This window comes from Lissotriton helveticus, chromosome 2_1, assembly GCF_964261635.1.
Source record: "Lissotriton helveticus chromosome 2_1, aLisHel1.1, whole genome shotgun sequence".
Classification (NCBI taxonomy): domain Eukaryota; kingdom Metazoa; phylum Chordata; class Amphibia; order Caudata; family Salamandridae; genus Lissotriton; species Lissotriton helveticus.
Genome location: NC_136059.1, coordinates 317,809,420 through 317,831,616, shown reverse-complemented (window position 1 = coordinate 317,831,616; position 22,197 = coordinate 317,809,420). Strand labels below are relative to the sequence as shown.

At 46.1% G+C, this 22,197-nt stretch overlaps 1 protein-coding gene across 1 annotated transcript in view; it reads right to left on the bottom strand.

The window, feature by feature from the left end:
• LOC144817943 (activated RNA polymerase II transcriptional coactivator p15) overlaps positions 1-22,197 on the bottom strand; it is a 108,601-nt gene that overhangs the window by 71,687 nt on the left and 14,717 nt on the right. Inside the window, exon 2 of the mRNA XM_078674911.1 lies at positions 2,912-2,984. Within this exon, the coding sequence (XP_078531037.1) occupies positions 2,912-2,983 (72 nt within the window). The 5' untranslated portion in view covers position 2,984. The remainder of the gene's footprint in view (positions 1-2,911; positions 2,985-22,197) is intronic.

Below are 22,197 nucleotides of genomic sequence, written 5' to 3'. Positions count from 1 at the left end.
CTTCACCTTCAGGAAACCCACCACACACCACCGCACCAAACAGCTGCCGCGCCGCTGCTGGGGCAAGGTCACCGAAGACCAACTGACGACCACCCTCGCCCGGAGACCACCCACCGACCCAGACACCGCCGCAACCAACCTCAAACAGTGGATCAACGACTGCGCCAACACCCTCGCCTCTCTCAATAGCGCCACAACCAACCAAACAACAAGAAAGCCACCTGGTTCACCGAAGACCTCCGTATCACCAAGCACACCTGTCGGAAGCTGGAGAAGAAATGGCTCCACGACCAAACACCAGACAGCCACACAGCCCTCAAAAGCGCCACGCGCAGGCACCATCAACTCATCAGGACCGCCTTCAAGGACCGCCAAGACAACAATGCGCACAACACCAAAGAGCTCTTCAGCATCGTGAAAGAACTTTCCAACCCCAGCTCCAACACCAACGACATCCCACCATCACAAGACCTGTGCGACTCCCTGGCGGCCTTCTTTCACCGCAAGATCACCGACATCCACGACAGCTTCAGCTCCCATACCCCCGCGTCCACCACCCCTGCGACCACCCGCACCAGCCGCCTGGTCCGATGTCAGCGACGAAGACACCATCAAAACCATGAACTCCATCCACTCCGGATCCCCATCTGATCCCTGCCCACACCACGTCTTAAAGCCAGCACAACCATCGCGCCCCACCTCCGAAAAACAATCAACAGTTCCTTTGAGACAGCACCCTTCCCGGAAATCTGGAAGCACGCCGAGATAAACGCCCTTCTGAAGAAGCCCAAGGCAGACCCCAAGACCTCAAGAACTTCCGGCCCCCCTCTCCCTGCTTCCGTTCCCGGCAAAAGTGACAGAGAAGATAGTCAACAAACAGCTAACCCGCTACCTCGAAGACAACAGCATCGTGGACCCCTCCCAATCCGGTTTTCACAGCAACCACAGCACCGAGACCGCCCTTATCGCCGCCACTGACGACATCAGGATCCTGATGGACAAAGGAGAAACAGCCGCCCTCATCCTCCTGGACCTACCAGCAGCCTTTGACACAGTGTGCCACCACACCCTATCAGCACGCCTCCACGACGCCGGAATTCAAGAGAAGGCCCTGGCCTGGACCACATCCTTCCTCTCCGGCAGAACCCAGAGCGTCCGCCTCCCACCCTTCCGCTCAAAATCCACTGAGATCATCTGCGGCGTCCCACAGGGATCCTCCCTCAGCCCGACACTGTTCAATATCTACATGGCACCGCTCGCCCACGTCGCACGACAACATAACCTCAACATCATCTCCTACGCCGACGACACCCGGCTGATCATATCACTCACCGAAGACCCCCACACCGCCAAAGCCAACCTCCACAGAGGAATGAAGGCCGTAGCCGACTGGATGAAGGACAGCAGACTGAAGCTGAACTCAGACAAGACGGAGGTCCTCATTCTCGGACCCACCCCATCAGCCTGGGATGACTCCTGGTGGCCCACATCGCTAGGCGCAGCCCCGGAACCCACAGACCACGCACGCAACCTGGGGGTCATCCTCGACTCCACCCTCTCCATGACCAGGCAAGTCAACGCCGTCTCCGCGTCCTGCTTCAACACCCTCCGAATGCTCCTCACAATCTTCAAATGAATCCCTACTGACCCTAGAAAAACCGTCACCCAGGCCCTCATCACCAGCAGACTAGACTACGGGAACGCCCTCTACTCAGGAACCACAAACAAGCTTCTAAGTCGACTACAACGAATCCAGAACGCCTCGGCCTGACTGATCCTCGACGTCCCCCGCCGCAGCCACATCACTCCCCACCTGAGAGGTCTGCACTGGCTCCCCGTCAACAAGAGGATCACCTTCAAACTCCTCATCCACGCACACAAAGCACAACACCGGACCCACCTACCTCAACAACCGACTCAGCTTCCACACCCCCACCCGAAACCTCCGCTCAGCCAACCTCGCCCCAGTCCCTCGGATCCGGAAAACCACAGCCGGCGGAAGATCCTTCCCCTACCTCGCCGCCAAGACCTGGAACACTCTCCCAACCAACCTACGACAGACTCAGGACCTGCTGGCCTTCAGAAGACACCTCAAGACCTGGCTCTTCGATCAGTAGGCCCCTCCCAGCGCCTCGAGACCCTCACGGGTATGTAGCGCGCTTTATAAATGTAATGATTGATTATTTATATCAATCAATAAGGGGTGTTGGGAATTTCCAAAATGTATTCAATCATTAATCAACAACATACATTCAGCTATATTTGGATATTGACTTGTGAAATGTTCTGCAACCGAAGCAAAGAAATAGCCTATCATCTACACACTATTGTGGAAATATTTCCTTTGGTTATTAAGCCTTGCAGTTACTGAGAGTTCAGAACAGGCCAAGAAGCCTTTAGATGTTCTGCAAGCTCATATTAAGTGCCACAAAATGGAACCTCGATACAACATGGATTGCACGCACTCCTATGGAGTGCTGAAACACACATGAAAAAGAAACTCCCTAATTTCAGAAATGGAGGACTACAGCTCAAAATCAGAAACCTGGTAAAGCAGCAATGCTTGAAGGACGCGACCAACAAGAACAGGGACGACCACCATTCATTTAAGAGTAGGGAACTGAAATGGACAAGAAAGCAATCCAATGACTATTAAAAGGCTGCCTTAGGATTCACGCTATGTACAGAACATTAAAGGTTTGCGACAACTACACAAGTTTGTTGGGGAGGCCTAAAAAGCATTTAGTAACTTCCCCGACACCTGCCTACTCTTTTCCACTAGCAGTATCTAATACTTACATCATTCAAAATTTGCGAAGTAAGCTACACACAATAGGCACATGTACAAAAAGTAATCACATTGGTTTGTACAACCTGTGCATTAGTGTACAACGCAATATACAATATTCACCTTCTTATCGGCTTCACTGTCAGAGTCGCTTCCAGATGAGCTTGAAGTAAGAATTTCTTTTGATTTAGGCATTCTGGTGGGGAAAAAATATTCATTACACATGATTAATCCATAAAACAATCATATTAAAATTACACAACTGACAATTTCAATATACCATATTTTCCGGCGTATAAGACGACTTTTTAACCCCTTAAAATGTTCTGGAAAGTCGGGGGTCGTCTTATACGCCGGGTGCCAAATTTGACAGTATGTTTTCATGCGTTTTTTACATAGCGCGGACTTTACCCGAAGGTGTCAGAACGCTTTACAGTAGGAACAGTATTGACACAAGAGGAACAATTACAAATGAACAAATTACAAAAGCAAACGTTAAGTTACATGGATCAAAAGTGACAATAGTGAGCAACCAAAATACATGAGGTAGCAATCGGTACATTCCTAGAGAAAAAAGTGATAAGTGTGCAGGTTACAAAAGGGTACAAAGTACGAGCCACCTATGCAGGACTGCGTTGGACTGCGCTGTAAGTGGGGGTAGTCTTATACGGCGAGTATAGCACGAAACCTACATTTTATCAAGCAAAGTAGGGGGTCGTCTTATACGCCGGAAAATACTGTAATCATTTCCATAGAGCAATTTGCAATATTGCCTCCAACAAAAATATTTTTCCTTAAAAAGGAGCACGTTCCAAACTAGAAACACTGCTAATCTGATAAAACACCCATTAGATCTGTAACAATTTGTGCGGTATATGTTGTCTTTTGACCGCTTTGCTGTGCATCGTAAAAATACATGCATAATAAAGTCAGAGCAGCCCCGTGAGATTAGTACCTTTACTGGAACATGTAACCTCAAATATAAAGCAAGAGGGGTTGAAAAGGGCGATGCTTCCACCACCACATACACCGATTAAGAAAGCTTTATTAAAAAAGAAAAAAAACTACCCTACAACCTGAAGCATTTGCTTTCAGGTTCTGCCCATGACCCTTCTTGATAAACAACCATTGACAAAGCTAAAAGGTCTAGTATTGGCTGCCGACCTTTCAGTTTTGCCAGTGTTTTTTCTTCTTCTCTGAAATGGTTTTTGTAAACTACATTATAATAACAAGCCGAAAATGGCCATGGACGTGCGCCCACTCGCGTGTGCCTATTCAGAAACTGGTTTGTAGGAACCTTTACAAAGTTTCTTAAATATGACTACATATGTGTGACCATGCACACCAGACCTGCCAACTTAAACATTCCCACCCTATCAGGAGGAAGTGGGACGCTGCAGAGCTTCATGCCAAGAACTGCAAAAGAGAGACTTTTGCTCCCTTCACCCACCAACTTCTCTCCCACAAGCTTACTGAGACTGTTGTCACTAACCTGGGGTGTTTTCAAAAACTGTAATGAACATTAGCTGTTCAGACCCTCGTAGGACAAGCTGGAGACCCACTGAGTTCAGGGGTTTCGGTTACCTTCTCTTCCACCAAATGATGTCGGTGGTGTGTGTGATGACATGTTGTGCTACAGCAGAATGCAGTCACTCACAAAGAAGGGAACGGATGGCTGAAGTGGGCTGGCCTACTTCCCCATGCTATATGGGGGAGAGAAAATGTGAATGACAAAAGACCAATGAATGAAAAGGGATGACCGAAAGCCCCTGTATATAAAATATGTATTTTTAGGTTTCGCCTGTCGAAACTGCACACCGCGCCGCTTTTCGACACAGGCGAAATCTTGTGTACAGTATGTGTGTCTTGTCCCGCCCCTCTGTTCCATTGGCTAGCTCCATAAATGGAGGCTAGCCATTGGAACAGAAATCTGTCCGTCGATGCCGGAGCAGATTTGTGGGCGTTCCCGCGATTTTTACTCATCCCGCCCCTTTGCGATCGTCATGCGGGCGGTGATTTTTTTTTTTTTTTTAAAGCTTTGTTTTCGCCACACTTCCAAAATGTCGTTTTCAGGGGTGGGTTGCGCGATGTCCCGCTGTCCGTTCCCGCCCCCCCCCCCCCTCCCGCTGGTCCGTGTGCCCGTAGGTGCTGGTTCTTATTCTTATCCTGGCCTGTTCTCGTTTCCCTTTTGCATTTTCTAATACTCCTCCTCTCCTCGCGTGCAGTCCTGTGAATTATTTCTTCCTTTCCTCGCCCACTACATTTTCAACTTGTAATTATTACTTTTTCCTCCGTGTTTTAAAAAAAATATTTTCTTTGTTTTTGTTTGCCTTAGAATAATGTTCCACCAGTCTACTATATATTTCTTTGTCGCTCATACCCCGGTCTGTTATCTCATTGGCTGTTCCTTGCCCCTTTCCCTGGTTTTGCTAACCAGTGTTGCTAACTCCCCCCCGCCCCCCACCCCGCGCCTTGCCCCTTTCCCTGGTTTTGCTAACCGGTGTTGCTAACTCCCCCCACCGTACCCCCCCCTCGTGTTTAGCACGTTTCTTTGACCATTGCTTAGTTTGTTTGTTGTGTCGCGCGTGCCAATCAAGAGCCCTCCTTCTTTCTGCCCCTCACCACCCTCCCCTAGCCCCTCGACCCGGGGCCATTCACAAGCCGGCTGCCCCTGCGCAGACTTATTGCATGAAGCCTGTCTGAGGAGGCAAGAGGATTCTGGTGAGCTGCCCGGAGCGGCGGCGGAGAGCGAGCCTAGCCCATGTCTGTTGAGGGCCCGGCCCGGCATGCTCCCGCACAGGCCTAGCACCGGCTCTCTGACGCGGAGTTGAGGCCTGGTCCGGCAGCTGCGCACCGGGTGCTTGTCGGTTTAAAAGGGGACCGAGGGGTGCAAGCGGTAGAGCCTGGGTTGAGCCGCACAGGCATCGTGGCTCTCAGGCCGGCTCTCTGACGCGGAGTTGAGGCCTGCTCCGGTAGCTGCACCTCGGGTGTCTTCAGTTTAAAAAGTGTCAGAAAGGTGCAAGCGGTGGTGTCTGCTGGCCCGGGGTGTGGGAGGAGTTTGACCCGTCTTGAGTCGTCAGGTTGCACTTGGCCCCCTCTCCTCAATCCGCTCCGCTTCCGGGCTTAGCTGTTGGTGGGAAGATTAGTTTGTGAGGATGTGATGAAGGTAGAATTAACAACACTCCGCCGAGCGTCAGAGATCAGCTCTGACCTCGGAGCCGATAGTATCAGAAGACAAAGGGTTCTCTTGTGGGATCTTCTTTCCGATGCTATAGTTTGTCTTTACGTATAGCACCTTGGGTAGTTATGCAGGTGACGCTAAGTACAGCAAATGCTCGTTCACTCTGGGGATCGCAGCCATGTTCAGAGCTGAAGTGCGTGAGCAAATGTCACTTTCAGACTTTGTAGAGCAAAGCTTTGAGCGTGCGTAGTAGTCTCACTACAGAGGCAAACAACTACGTGGCACACGCAGAGTCCCTTGGCAGCGCTGCTGCATGAAGCTATTGGCATTGTAAATGACAATGCCATTTATTTATCCGTTTTCAAAACCAACACATAAATAAAAAGTCTGTCATTTACAATACCAATAGCTCTAACTTTTCCGAAGGCAAAACCATTGCATTGTAAATGCTTGTTTTTACTGAAATCAAAAAGGTCCTGGCGCGCGCCATACCTGAAAAGGGTCCTACTACTCTGAGTCAATAGATTGCCAAACAATATGTAGACGAGACAGGGATAGTTAACGTTCGCTAATGGGGAGTTGTGCTGGGCCCGAAATGAACCACTGGCCATCTGTGGCATGACAATCGGTGCTTTGATTAAGAACATCTGAGAATCAGAGACCTCATTCAGGCAGTTTCTGGCGCCCTTGAAATCCATGTTTCCCTAACCAATTGGTTCTTGCTCCGTCTCCCACTTTTTGTTTCGTTTTCAGACCACTTTATTTCGTTTTTAATAGTTATTCATATCATTCCAATGTATATGCATAGCAAAAGGATTTAAATTTAGTTAATTAACATATATTGTGGGAGGTTGTTTACAATATAGGTTCACACAATCAAAACAAAACCAGTGTTACTCTCCAGGGGATAACTTAGTCTCTTTTGGTCAGGCATCAAGACTAACAAACAAGCACTGGACGCACAAGCAATCATTTTCTCTTTAAGAGTGTTTACAAACTAAACTACTCCCATCAATATGGCAATGCCTTTCATTTATGTTTGATTTTAAGACATACATCAAAGGCATTGTCATTTATAATGCCAATAGCTTAAACTCTCGCAAATCAGAGACCTGCTGCATTCCAAATGCTTGAAGGCATCGCTGAGTTGCCCTTCTGTCTTTCATGCCCCCTGAAGAGCTCCCGGTTTGCTAGGAGTTAAATAAACAAGCCGGTAGTCATAACTGCACACGATAGACCCTCCTACTGTAAGAGAAACTCATTAAAGACAATGGTGCTTACAGACTAAAGAAGACGTACTTTGTAACAACAGAAGTGAAAGGGGGGTTACAATTGAAGACAAGGCAGTACCAAGGAGGAACTAAGAAGCTTAATGAGTCAGAAGCCAGCATTTACGAAGAACAATAACACAAGCCAATGACAAATATGGGCAGAGAGTGGGCAGAGTTTCAAGTACATACTCCAATACAGCATGGCTCGCAGAGCAGCGCATGCACTGCCCAGGCTCGACCTAAAAACTAGCATCCGACCGCTTGAGGAAGTCATCTTTAATATTCTCATATCTCCAATGTAATTTCCTTAGTGATCGATAAGACTGCTGCTGAAAAATTAATTCGATTGAACCAGGCTTTGTGAGATTTTTTTGTGGTATATTCTTGCACTCTGGCCCATTTCTCATCTGAAATCCCACAGGTCAAATCTTGCACCACTGTTCTATATGGCACCTCTAGTTCACATGAAGTCCATAAGTCCCCACTATCTTTATAGATTATGTACCGCAGGTTTTGGTCCCGTGTAACTGCAAACTCTCGGACCACTCTCCTGTAAACTAGAAACTGACCCAGGTGGGTCACACTTGTATATATCTGGCCTACTGACCTCCGGAAGTTCAGAGAGACAATATAGAGGGAGTTCCTGCATATAAACGGTCTGCTTTGTGGTTCTTCTTAGACAACGCCTCCAACAGTGCTTTGCAGTTCACACTATCATTGGAGATAATTTGTCATCTCTCTCCCCAAATAGCCTCACCAATGAGAACGGTGCAATTTCAGCCAGCAAGCATCACAACTCCACACCCTGCAGCAAACCATTTTGTCCCATTGCATGCTTGCTGCTTTTCAATAATCAAAAAGGCATGGGGGCCCAATTCCTTCCCACTCCCTTCAATCAGTGGTTGCTGTATCTTCCCCAGGGCATCTGTGCATGCCACATATCAAACTCACCAAAAGAGATTGCAGGTCCTTTCAGAAGCCCAGTCGGGACAAATAATGAAAGGAAAGAAAACCAGAGGAATCAATGATTTTGGAAAGGGCCATTCTGCCTATACTGGATATGGGACCATAATCCAGAACGCCAACTTTCTAACTGGCACCAGTGCTCGTCCTTCAGCAAGTCATCTATGGCATGGTATAGCTAGCCTCCTATACATTTAAAAGTGCCCCGCACCCAAAGAAGTGCAGGCTTAGAGGAAAATACAGTACATCCTCCAGTTTAACTTTAGTCCTGACAGCAAGCCAAAGCAATCCACAGTGGTTATTAATGGCCCCAGCTCTACTGCCCGGTGCTTACCATACATACTTTGCTGGCATACAATTAAATAGTATGATGTGTGGTAACCCCTGAATCTTCTCTCCTCTGCCCTCCACCACACTAGACCAGCGAGCATCGCCACTGCTAAGGCAAAGAATGTTGTTAACAGTGAGCAGACATGACAAGTAGTTCAGCCCACAATCCACTGGTCTCAAATCACTGCACCACTACTCTTGATACAGGGTCAGTGTATAATTGAATACAGGGGAATTTCAGGCCAAAGTTCATGAAACGCAGTACTCAAAATTAGTTCAATTTGAGTGGGTCATATTTAGCCCCAGATCCACCAACACCACAGAGGATACGGGAGCTGTAGCTGGCATGGGGGCCTTCAAGTGAAGCAATCTCCGTACGTTTTGCTGATGTGCTACACCCAGGGACAAACTCATTTTGATCAAGGTGTACCAGCGTATGGCGCACAGACAGAATCCTTTTCGCTAGGATCTTGCTATTAATCTTATACTCTATGTTTAACATTGAGGGGATCTCTCTAGCTTTTCTCTTTCTGTCTGAAGAAGCATGGCAGCCTCACGCGCTGTTGGGGGCATACAGGATGTTCAGGCAGAGTCTTACATCGCCAGTAGTCTGGTGGTCAAGAGGTCACCAAATATATCTTTCACAACTTGGCTGGCAAGCCATCTGAGCCAGGAGGTTTGTTGCGAACTGTTAATTCAAGGTCCTTTTTGATTTACTGCACAATCAGTAGGGCCTTCATGGCCAGCTTGTGAGCTCCTCAATCAACACGGGAAGTCTTGCATACTCTTCAACGTCCCATCCTGCATGTCAAGAGGTGCACCATATGGTGCTCTTCAATACGTAAAGATCTGATTTATCTCCAACTGACTATGACCAAAAAAAAACAAGCAAACAAGGAGATGGACAGAGAGCTGAAACTTTTCAGACACTCACCCCAGTCACAGATCTGGGTTGGATCCATCATCGTTCTTCAGCTTACTTCGCCACCCCAGTTTAGACACAGCTACATGCAAATTAGTCTTGACCCTGTGCCTCATGGGAACAGTCCAGCCCGAACTGCCAAGCCAGATCTTTCCTGGAACGGAAACACACATTCTGGGACCGGTTTCGGGCTAACAGCCTTATCAGCCGGGATAGCTTGAATCCAGAGAGCAAGGGACCCACGTCTGGGCATATCCTGCCAACTTAGGGCGAACAAAGCAAGCACTAGGAGATGAAAGACGGACCGCTGAAACTTTACAGACACTCCCTCCCCGTCACAGATCTGGGTTGAATCCATCATTGTTCTTTAGCTCACTTAACCTCCATCTGCCCGCCACACATGCTCTATATTATAGGCACTGCAACATCTTTTTGTGTCATCAATAACAGTACAGTCAAGCAATATCTGATTGTATTAAGGGCTGCCCACTACCTCTTTCCAATGTTCGCATGGTGACCTCCAGCAAAATGTCTGTATCCAAGTCTCCCTAATCCATATCAAAATTCTAATGCACGTGCTTCAGAGTACTACTTTAAATGCCCCCCACCACTAGTCTCTTTTTCAGCTTCGGTTACCTCATTTTCCCTATAATAGGTGACAATAATATCTCTTAACTCCCCTCCTAAAGGTAGCATCATGTAGGGCTGTTGCCTAAAGTCTCCATATAGGAACACAAGCAGGATTTTCTACTCCGTTGTAGCGCAAGTACACACTGTAGTCTGAAAATGCCCTAGAAACATATTCAGCATCAGCCACCATGCCCGCTCCGAAATGTGTCATCATAAACCTATCTAGTCGGGTATTTAAGTTTTCTATAGGCGAGTAGGAGAAGAATTCCTTTTGGTTAGAAACACAAGCCTCTAGAGATTGTGCATCAATTGGGGATCATTGGCAGACCCAGTTGGCGGTTTCTCATCGACGGTCATGGGCAAAGTATTGTTCACCACACAATTACAGTCCCCCTGTCCCACCATATCAGCGCAGAAGCATCTAGCAGTAGTATCTGTGCTATCGTATCTAAAAACACAACAGAGGGAAAAAAATGACTATAGGCATGCTATCTGGATACTATTAACATTCGGTCTTCCCTACAACTGTTACACATCTGCCCTCCTTGTCGATAGGCACTTTATAAACAGGACCCCGAGTACGACACATACCAGTGCTCCCTGAGCATATGTTGAGTAGGCCATCTTGAATATTTGCCCTTGCCTCTTCCTATGCAGTTGTTTACATTCCTTCTTTGAAAAAAACACGCAAAGAGTGCCTGTAGCTTTTGGCGTTTGGATAGATCAGCCATACCCATCAAATTTCAAGTTGGTAACTTATCTAGCTTCCATGTCACATCAGTTGTTGTAAGGGTTGAACACAAGATGCCTTCACACAACATCCACCAGGTTTCCCATGCATCCTGTCCCTAACCAGCCCAATCCACCAGTTTACCCCAGCTCTACCCAAGGAGGCAAGCCTACTACCCCCAGATTCAACAACAATTACCCTGACCCCTAAGACAAAACAAAACTCTTCTGTCCACATTGAAAACAAATATCTGAGTTTGTCAACTAACCCTCCACATTTGGGGGGAGGGGGCGAGAGCACACAAACGTCAATAGTCATCACTATCAAAAACCGAGGCAAATAAATGGTGAATAAAATACTAAGGGATGAGGATCTGAACGACCTCAGCCCATCCCTTCTTTAGGTACAGTATTACAGTGTCCGTCAAAAATTTCCACATTCAAATTACAGATCTAAATGATCTGAAAGTATTTGAGATATAGAATGTCGGAAGCAAGGAAGGATTTCATGTTGAGTCGTGTATAATGAGGGTATTGGTGAATCATGATGCTGTAATCCGAGAATAGATCACCAAGCGGCTTTATGTAAAAGGATGAAGAGGACAGGAGACAGTATGGAACCCTGGGGGACTCCACACGATTAGAATCTTTTGTGACCTAGAGATGACAAACTGGTGGCGATTAGAACAATAGGAGGAGAACAAAGCAAGGACATTGCTGGTGATTCCCATTTGAGGTTTATAGGTGCATATGAGGGTAGGATGGTTGGCTGTATTGAAGGCAGCACTCCAGCAAAATCTGGAGGAAGGGGTCATCTTCACTGGTGTTCAAAAGGGATTGTCTGATGTGTAAGGTAGCAGTCTCTGTGCTGCATCGTGATGTGAAACCAGACTGACAGTTGTGCAGGAGTTGGTTAGCACTGATGTGATCTCAGAGCGTAACACAAATTGCTTTGTCGATGACCTTGTTGATAAAAGGTAGATAAAAGGTAGATGAGAGATGGGCCTGTAGCTAGCCAGACCATCAGGGTCTAGTGTAAGTTTCTTTAAGAGTGGAAGGATCTGGCCTGTCTTGAGAGGTACTGGGAAGATGGCTTGAGTTAGTGTTTGGTTGACCAATACTCTGCTGCATTTCCAGTTTCTCTTCCTATGCTGTAGTTTTTGTTTAGTCTACACTGAATGTGGCAGCAGCTGCAACCACTCAACTTTCAGTGATGCATCTAACCAATCTCTCACTTTGCTGCCGGACAGGGGAAGGGTGAAGAAGTGAGATTTGCCCTTTTTGCGATAATTTAAGATTTGCCGAGAATATCTGAATATACTTCAAATGCATTTCCTACAATCATTTTTTGACTCACCAGAATTATCTTTTTTACTGTTGCACTGCAGGATGCCCTTCCCCTGATCTGGAATGATCCAGGAAGAAAACTTGTAAATATGTGCTCCTTGGTTGTCTATGGATATGATTTCCAAAGCCATCTTACTTTGGCTTCCCATCCCATTGCTCCCCTTCAATCAATCAATCGTTGTACTTGTTGAGCGCACTACCTACCCGTGAGGGTCTCAAGGCACTGAGGGAGGGGGTGCTGCCAGTGCTCGAAGAGCCAGGTCTTGAGGAGTCTTCGGAAGGTGAGCAGGTCTTGGGTCTGTCGAAGGTGGGTAAAGAGGGTGTTGCAGGTTTTGGCAGCGAGGAAGGAGAAGGATCTGCCGTTGGAGGTCGTTCTTTGGATGCTGTTGAGGTAGGCTGGTCCGGTGTTGTGGAGTGCTTTGTGTGCGTGGGTGAGGAGCTTGAAGGTGATCCTCTTGTTGATGGGGAGCCAGTGTAGGTATCTCAGGTGGGCGGTGATGTGGCTGCGGCGAGGGACGTTGAGGATCAGTCGGAGGTGTTTTGGATGCATTGCAGTCGGAGGTGGTGTTTGTCCGGGATTCCTGCATAGAGTGCGTTGCCATAGTCCAGCCTGCTGCCGACGAGGGCCTGTGTCAAAGGGCCCCTTTAGCAAACATGTAAAATACTACAGGAGTATGACCAGTCAACCACGTTGGGATTGGGGTAGGTAATCAAAATAAGCAAACAATATCCCAACTGGTATTACTAATAAGCATGTATGCATCAAGCATTACGTGAAGAGAAACAAGGAGATTCAATAAATTTTTTCAAACGTGCTCATGGCATCGTATAATTAAAGAGAAATTAGAGAGGTACAGTTGTAACAGCACTGTAAGCAGATGAATAACAAAACAACCCGAATTGGACTTGGTGCTCAGCATGTGCAGGTGACACAGAGGTGGCGACGCAAGTGACAATTGTGGTCAGCATGTAAGGCGCATGGTGACTGGTGCTCGAATATATACAGTGAATAATAAAAGCAATGTGGCTCCAGATAAGTTACAAAGCGAGATTTTTCAAAGTTTTGCAAGATTGGTTTGGATGAGCCACATTGGTGGCTGCGCCATTTATTGCGCTGAATGGTCGACGACGTTTCGATCCTCTTTGTTTGGGATCATCTTCAGGACCGGGTTGTAATTGGAAGACGGTGCTGTACATGAAGGAAGGGAAAGGGTAAGGTGGGGCCGGCGGAGGGATGGCGCTCGCGCTCGTAGTGGTCAGGAAAGTGTGGTTGGACAGGGAAGTATGGATGGCGTTTGGAAGAAGTGGATCCAGGTAACGATGGGAAGCGGCAAGGGATGGAGGTGGATTGTAAGGGCTGACCGTGTGGGAGTGGCCGAATGTTTATATGCCGACCAGGGACGAGGAGAGGGGCTGGAAGCAAGGGAGGCCCCAAAAGAGGAGAACCGGTGAAGTGGTGGACATGGAAAGAGGTGATTGAGGGGACGAGATCACAGGGGAGGTGGTAGGGGAGAAGTAATGGGCGTCCAGTGCCATGATTTGAGTGGGGAAGGGGTGGGGACACTGTACAGTTGATCGGTTGTGAATAAGGATAATCACGATTGCCCGAGGAGAAACAAGTAATTGTGGCAAAGGCGTGAGTGTCTGGCGGGCGGGGGAGCGTGATCAGTGTAGCACACATGTCCGATTGAAGCAGCATGCGGGTGCAGGCAGAGAGGGAGAACGGGCGTAGGTAGCTAAACGCGTGGAGGCAGAGCACGGAATGTACCTGGTGCGGTCTCGGATGAGACCGGAAAACGAGACTTAACCGAGCAGCCGAGGTCGCGTCCAATGCGAGCCTGAGCGTGGGGGAGAGAAAAGATTTGTAATATTACCATAAATGCAAATGTGCGATCTATTGCTGGCATTAATGTTGGTTTACTGCTATGTATTTATAATTTCACAAGAGTATTGAAGATCAAGATGGCACCCGCAATACAGAGAGTTGTATTGGTCCTCTTTCTATGTTGTTGAATGTACACAGGAAGTGGTTTTGAAAATGTAAATAAAAAATGGCAGTTTCTGGCGCGCCCTCGTACCACCGAGGATGGCGACTGCCGAAACACGTCTGGTGCGTTGTAGCGTCTCAATAAACTTGGAGACTCTCCCCCAGGAGTGCTGCATCCTTTTTGGGAACTAGAGGGGACAAGCAGCGTCAATTGGCGGAGGCACCTTCCGCCACAGCAGCACCCGCTCTCGAGTGCAGGAGTAAAGGTGTAGGAGGAGCGAGAATATATATATTACCTACTGGCAATCGCCAGTAGGTAGTTATAGTTAAAACCTAGTTTCCATAGGAAATCCGCAACATTCTATTTGGAATAACGTTGGCGCCGGTGGACGAAGCTTCGCGACTTTCTCCAAGAAAATGGCCTGCTCCGCTCCTTCCCTGAAAGTTTGGGGGTTGATTCGTACAGCAGGGGCCGAGAAAAAAGGGGGGGTCCCAAAACGTGTTTTCCCCATGCAATTTTACATAGGACCTTTAGCCAGGGCTACAGCCCGAGCGGCTGAACGGAATTACACTGAGGTCATTTGAGATGTCATCAGTGATGTCATGAGTGATGTCACTGTCCATGTCATGAGTGATGTAGTATGTGACGTCATCAGCAATGCATTGCAGGTGCGCGAGTTATAGTTACCTGAATTAACTATAACGGGGGAATTTCAATGGTTTTGTATGAGTGAAATGTCCAGCTAACTAGAACATGTGTGAAACCTATGGTTTTTTCAGTGAATTTCTAAGGTTTTTTAAATGCTAATTCCTAACTATCCAATCCAAAACAACCGGGGTTGGCTCTAATCAGTAAGGCTGAGCCGTAATGACTAAACAACAAGGAGAGGTGCCAATACTGATCCTCTATTTATCTTCTCATTCTAACACCCAAAACAAAGAAATCTGTGCCTGAAAGTTTCTATGATAGCACTGTGAATTAGATGAAAGGGCGGACTTCTTACCAAGCAGTTTTCACAGGTCGTGCAGGAAGGCGGGGATCTTTTTTTTAAATTGCGAAGCGGTTTTTTATTGCCGCTCTGAAAAACAAGGGGGAGAAAGCGTGTTAAAGCGCTGCTTTCACGCAAATTGTTTTAATGTGATAACGGGATCTAAACGCGGCAAGGGCTCACCAGCTAGTGGAGTCCTAATCTTCATTGCTCAGCGATTAAAAAAAAGATCCCGCCTTCCTGCACGACCTGTGAAAACTGCTTGTTAAGAAGTCCGCCCTTTCATCTAATTCACAGTGCTATCATAGAAACTTTCAGGCACTAAATCGCATGCATCTTTTACAGGCTGCCCAGATCCGTTTTTGCCCTTAAGCCACACACCTGGACACTCCGTCACTGACATCCGAGGTAAATCCTTGAAAAGTCTTGGTTTCGGGACTGGCATGTTAAATAGAATTGTAACTTACACACACATTTTTTCTATTTTTCTTTGTCTGTTGTGAACACAGGTGACACTCACTCTTTGATCTCTGGACATCCTTCATAGTGGTAAGCAGAGGTTACTCTGGGTGTTGTAGTGCTCTTTAGATTCTTTTTTTTTAAACAAATGTACACAAAGTTTTTCTCTTTTCTCTTTTTCCCCAGAGCAACCTGGCCCTGATGAGAATCCCCTCCAACCCCTAGGGATTCGAAACGCGTAGGCCCTTTCACGCTTAGCGTCTGCTTGTCCTGGTTTTGCCCTAGTGTTAACAAATTGTCACACTAGCTGCTTTGAATTTTCTATTGACTTCCACTTCTTGTCTACTTAATTGTTATGATTTATTTGATTCAAATCAAAAAGAATAAGTATACTTTACAATTCACTGTAAATATCTTTGCATTTTTGTAGCAGACCGAATACTTAGCCCGCTTGTTTACCTGTACTCAATTGGGCGAAGTATTGTGATATGTATGTATGAATGATTGAGGCATGACTGTGATATGATTGACGTTGGAATGCTTGATTGATTTTATTGTTCTTTTTTCGTGTCCGATTTTTCCATTTTGTGCTAAAATGTTCTGTCCTTTAATAGTATATGTTGATATTTGAATTATATGCACTTTGGAAATGATTATGTAAAATAAAAAGAGTTATTGAATAGTTTGCCCCATCTTCGATAAGATTTCTTTGTTTTGGGTGTTAGAATGAGAAGATAAATAGAGGATCAGTATTGGCACCTCTCCTTGTTGTTTAGTAATTCCTAACTATATCATGGCTGAAACCTATGGTTTTTTCAGTGAATTTCCAAGATTTTTTAAATGCTCATTTTGAACTATAACGTGGCTGAAACCGATGTTCTCGGATGATACTACTAACGAAGCAAGTGCAAATACTGGAGGAGCAGAGGAATCGAATGCAAAGTCTAACGGTCTAAAGGAGAATTTTAAGCTGTTAGAAAAATACAAGAGCAGTCTAAGTGGTGGGAGGCGCGCTCATTGAAGAGATATTTGGATGTGGGACGAGTCCCCAGGGGGCTACGCATTATGATCGCCCCCAGTTACGAGATGCCAAACCCACTAATGATGGCAGAGTGGGGGAATGTAACCTCGACTCGTCGGGAAAACTGATAGAGATACTTGTCAAATATGCTGAAAATCGATAGGGCAGACCTACAGATCAAGATAGAAGCCCTGGAGGACAGCTTGAAACAGCAGGAGGGAGAGTCCCGGCTGGGGCAAAAAATGAGGGATGAAATGACCGTTAGGCTGGCCAAAGAAGAGGATAAAATCAAAATTCGGAAAACTTATAAATTTAAGAGGGACAGAGAAGATTACGCCAATGGCCAAATTTTTACATTTGCGCGGCGTTATGACTCTTTAAGGGCGGCTACTGCAAATAAAAGGTTACAAGGGAATAATAAAGCACCTAATCAGCGGGTGGAACTATCCTCCATGTCAGAACTAAGCTCGGCACCAGAAAGCGAGTCGGCAAATGAAGGTGCCCGAAAAAACAAGGAGCAAAGTGTTAAGCTGACGTTGGGGGAAGAATTGGACATTTTAAAACATGGCAGAAGGGACACCCTGCGATCACGAAATCAGGGAGCTGTGCCAAAACAAAGTCTCAAAGGAGACTGGGGAGACGCCAGGCCCACAGGAATCGGAGAACCCAGGAAGCGGGGCCGGGGGCGAGCCAAGAAGTAAGAATAATACCCCCAACTACGGGCCCGAGGAAAGTTACAATGGAGCAGGAAGCAAATACCATCGTCAATCTGGCAAATATTGACTTAACTGCCGCAGAAGAGCAGTTACTTTCCCTAGGGCTCTCCTTTTGTCCAGAGTCCAATTTCAAGTACATACAAACAAGAGCTGATGTATACCTGTTTATTCGTAAGCTGAAATTTAAAAAATTACATTTACAAAAAGCTAGGGTGGAGCAAATCTTTCCCAACCTGTATTCAGCTGGAAACAATGAGTCCTTAGGACTACAGGTATCAGACATTGAAACATATCGTGACATTTTCAGTCTAGCAAACGAAGATATATATATATATATATATATATATATATATATATATATATATATATATATATATATATATATATATATATATATATATATATATATATATATATATATATATTTTATACCAAAAGTCCACAAGAGCATGACCGCACCACCAGGTAGACCGATCATTGCAGCTTGTGATGGTCCCCTGGAGAATCTATCCAGGTACATTGACTTTTTCCTACAGGTACCCATTAAACAACTTAGGTCATATGTACAGGACACCAGTGACTTTCTAAACAAAATCAAGGACTTGTCCTGGGATCCTAACCTATTACTTGTAAAGTTGGATGTGTGTTCTTTATACACGTGCATTAGACACAGAGACGGACTAAAAGCAGTGGAGTATTTTTTTAGCAAAAGGTCGATGATATTTGCACAGCACTCACGAATGTTATTAGAGATGTTACGCTTTTGCCTTGAAAACAATATGTTTATCTTTAATGGTCAATTTTATCATCAAGTTCAGGGCGTTGCGATGGGGGCCAGTTTCTACCCCAGCTGTGCCTGTTTGTTTATGGGCTGGTGGGAGGAGCTGGTCCTCATGCGCAAGCATGAAGAAGTATATGCCACAAATGTAGTTACATGGTTGCGTTTTATCGACGATCTTTTCATTGTCTGGCGGGGAAGTGAGGAAAGTGCGTTGGAATTCATAAATGAAATCAATGAAAATGATTAATTTTAAATTCACTTTTAAAATCAGTAAAGTAACCTTTTTAGATGTCGAGATCTTAGTTGATAAAAATGTTTTAACCACTACCCTTTTTAGAAAGCAGACTGCGGGGAATACACTTCTACACGCGTCGAGTGCCCACCCTTCACATCTTGTTAGAAGCATCCCCTACGGGGAGATGCTCCGGATCTGCCGCATTTGTAGTGATCCGGAGGATGCTAAATTCAAACAGAAGGAAAGTGGTGCCAGATTTCTAGCCAGGGGCTACAGTAAGAAGATGGGGGATGCTGCTATAAATAAATCCAGGGAGAAGCCCAGGGAGGATCTCCTTGTGTATACCGCTCAGACCCCGCAGCTAGCTTCAGAAACAGGACCCCAACCGGGGGAGGCTAATTTTAACGTACTCTAAGCAGGAGAAAGAACTTAGGAGCATCGTTAGACGCAATTGGCACTTTGTGCGGGAAGACCCGGTAATAGGTGACCAGATGCCCGCCAATCCATCCATCTCCTTCAGAAGAGCAGTCAGTATGGGAAATATGCTAGCCAAGAATTGCCTGGAATGTGCCCGGAAAGGAATATGGTTGACCACTAGGAAGGGATTTTATAAATGTCTAACCTGCAAGGCCCGTCAGTTTGGTTGTAACACCAAAACATATATAACTGCCTTTTCCAATGACATCAGGGAAATTAAGCAAGATCTCACCTGTAAAACTGAATATTGCGTTTATGTCTTGGAATATGATTGCAAACTAAAATATATAGGCAGCACCAAACTGGCAGTACATAAACGAGTGCTTCAACATCTAAGGGCAATAACCAATAAGGATCAGACATATCAGTAGCAAGGCACTTTCAGGCGGTGCATGGCAGCAATCCTCAGTACCTGTGGTACTATACGATTGAAGCCGTCCCTGTTATGAGAAGAGGAGGTGATAGAGAGGCTAACCTTAGACGCCTGGAGACATCTTACATTTTAGAGTTCGACTAAGTCTCCGGGAGGATTGAACGCCACTGAAGACCTTCACACCTTTCTATAATAAATTTACACCCCAGGAGCTGGTAGCCCTACATCTATTGTTTCATACCCTGTGGGGACCCAGATAAAAACAATATTTTATAGAACTGAGATGTCAACTTTTAACATAAGGGTTGCTAGCGTAAAAAGTTAACAGTAGATGGGGCAGCAACATTAAGATATTAGTACTGGCAATCAGAAAACCAATATATTGATATCGAGCGCTCAGCCGGTTTTTTATGATAGGTTTTTAGACGCGAGGGTAGTTTTACCTTGGTGTCTTTTAACTGGTCATTTTAGATTGGTTACTGCTGTGTATCTGATATGGATATTGATTGTGTATGTATAACAATGAATTTATGCCTTGTGAATATTCCTTTCCTCAATGAAATGAAGATTAGTTGAACTGCTGAGGATTTTAGATCTGTCCAACCATGATATACCAGTTGATAAAATTTAACATAGCCCTTTTTTTGCACAATGTCTTCAAGTACTGTAGCACAATAGTCACTTTAACCCTTCTTCCCCTTGATATTTCAGCACATAGTCACTTTACGAGGAATTTCCGGCATATAGTATTTTTGCCAAAAAATTATTCGGCTGAAAGTATTAGCCAATTTGCACTGATACATGTATAGGATTTCCTACAGTGGATGTTGAATAGGGGAGCTATATGTATATAGCTCTTGGCCAAAGTGGGATTTATATGCTACAGTCTATGTAATATTGAGATTGTATTTTTTGCATATATCAAGGTATAAACCCTGCCCCTGAATAGGAGTTATTGGCCGTAGACTACAGTTTCAAATGAAGAGTCATGAGTTCATCACACCCATATGCGAGCTTAGCATAATTTTAAATGTATAATCTTTACTTTATATATTTTTTGTTTTTAGCCTGTTTTGGAGAAGCATTACAAGTTGGGACTATAATATGCATTTAAGCAAGAATTGTTATTATTTGTCATGTACTATTACAATGTTTTTGTTAAAAACAAGTATATGATATGTTTGTAAAATAATTTATTACAACATGCGAGCATTCAAGCAGTTATAGTAACAGCTTGGTATTGAATATCATGTTATGTACATAAGACCCCCGCAAGTGCTGTAGTATTTTGTCTATGTTTCCTAAATCAGGCATGCACTAGCACTTTAAAAATGAGGGTTGAGAACTAGGCGTTGTCATGTGATCAAGGCTGCTGAAGTGAGAGATATATATATATATATATTACATACATACACACACATCTCTCTCTCTATCGGTGAACACCTTCAGAGAACTCAGCAGGCCACGTCACGGTCCATGGTGCAGTGATTGGGGAGCACCCTCTCGTGTGTCGCCTGTTGCTGGGAATTAGGCTCTCCCTTTCCCTGGAGCCTCAGTATCGCCACTTTGGGATGAAAAACAGGTTCTCAACTAGTTTGTGGCAACCGAACAGTTTCCTTGCCTCCAGTCCGGACATAGAATGAAAAATGACCTAGCTAATGTAAAGGAAAGTTTCACTTCTATTAGGGACTCTTAGGTAAGGATTATCCCACCCTGTACAGTTGTGGATGCAGTTTGCCCTCCCCGTACAGTGAGTAGTGCAGTTTTCCTTGGTGGGGATCTTGTTGATGTTGGGCTCTGATACTGTGCACTGTTCTTACCAATTTAGCCTGACGTTCCTCCGCAGGTTGATTTAAGTGTATGTCGCCTGTGGTTACAACTCCCCCTTTATGTTGTAGGGACGGATATGAACAAGCAAGATTCATGAAGGTGGTCCGACTGCTAACTTTACTCGACGACAGTGAAGAGGGACTATAATGGACATGTCAGATCCTGATTGGCCACCACTGGACGGTTTTCCCATTGGTTGTTTTGTTCTACCAATTCCCAAAGCTTCATGGGAATGGTAGTTTGTGTTTAAGTTTGCTTATGGCTGATATGGAAACTAAAGTGAAGAAAGAAGGCATAATCCTCACCTCAGTCCTTATTAGAGCAATCAATCAAGACATTTATAAAGAGCGCTACATACCCGTGAGGGTCTCAAGGCGCGGGGGGGGGGGGGGGGAAGGAGGGGAGAGGGGGGTGAACAGGTGCAGCTACTGATTTAAGAGCCAGGTCTTGAGGAGTCTTCTGAAGGCCAGTAGGTCTTGGGTCTGCCATAGTTTAGTGGGGAGGGTGTTCCAGGTCTCGGCGGCGAGGTGGGAGAAGGATCTGCCGCTGGCAGTCGTTCTTCGGATGCGAGGGACTGTGGCGAGCAGAGCAAAGCTGGCGGGAGGGGGTGTAGAAGCGGAGTCGTCTGTTGAGGTATGCTGGGCCAGTGTTCTGGAGAGCTTCGTGTACGTGGAGGAGGAGCTTGAAGGTGACCCTTTAGTTGACAGGGAGCCAGTGCAGGTCTCTCAGGTTGGGGGTGATGTGGCTGCGGCGGGGGATGTCGAGGATCAGGCGTGCAGAGGCATTCTGGATGTGTTGCAGCCGTTTCAGGAGCTTGGCCGACGTTCCTGCGTAGAGGGCGTTTCCGAAGTCCGGCCTGCTGGTGACGAGGGCCTGGGTGACTGTTTGTTTTTCTCGTTTCGGTGGGGATCCACTTGAAGATCCTGTAGAGCATTCGGAGGGTGTTGAAGCAGGATGAGGAGACGGCGTTGACCGGATTAGTCATGGAGAGGGTGGCGTCGAGGAGGACCCCTAGGTTGCGTGCGTGGTCGGTGGGTGTTGGTGCGGTTCCCATTGTTGTCGGCCACCTGGAGTCTTCCCAGGCTGAGGGGGTGGGGCCAAGGATGAGGACCGCCGTCTTGTCTGAGTTCAGCTTCAGGCGGCTGTTCTGCATTCCTTCGTGGAGGTT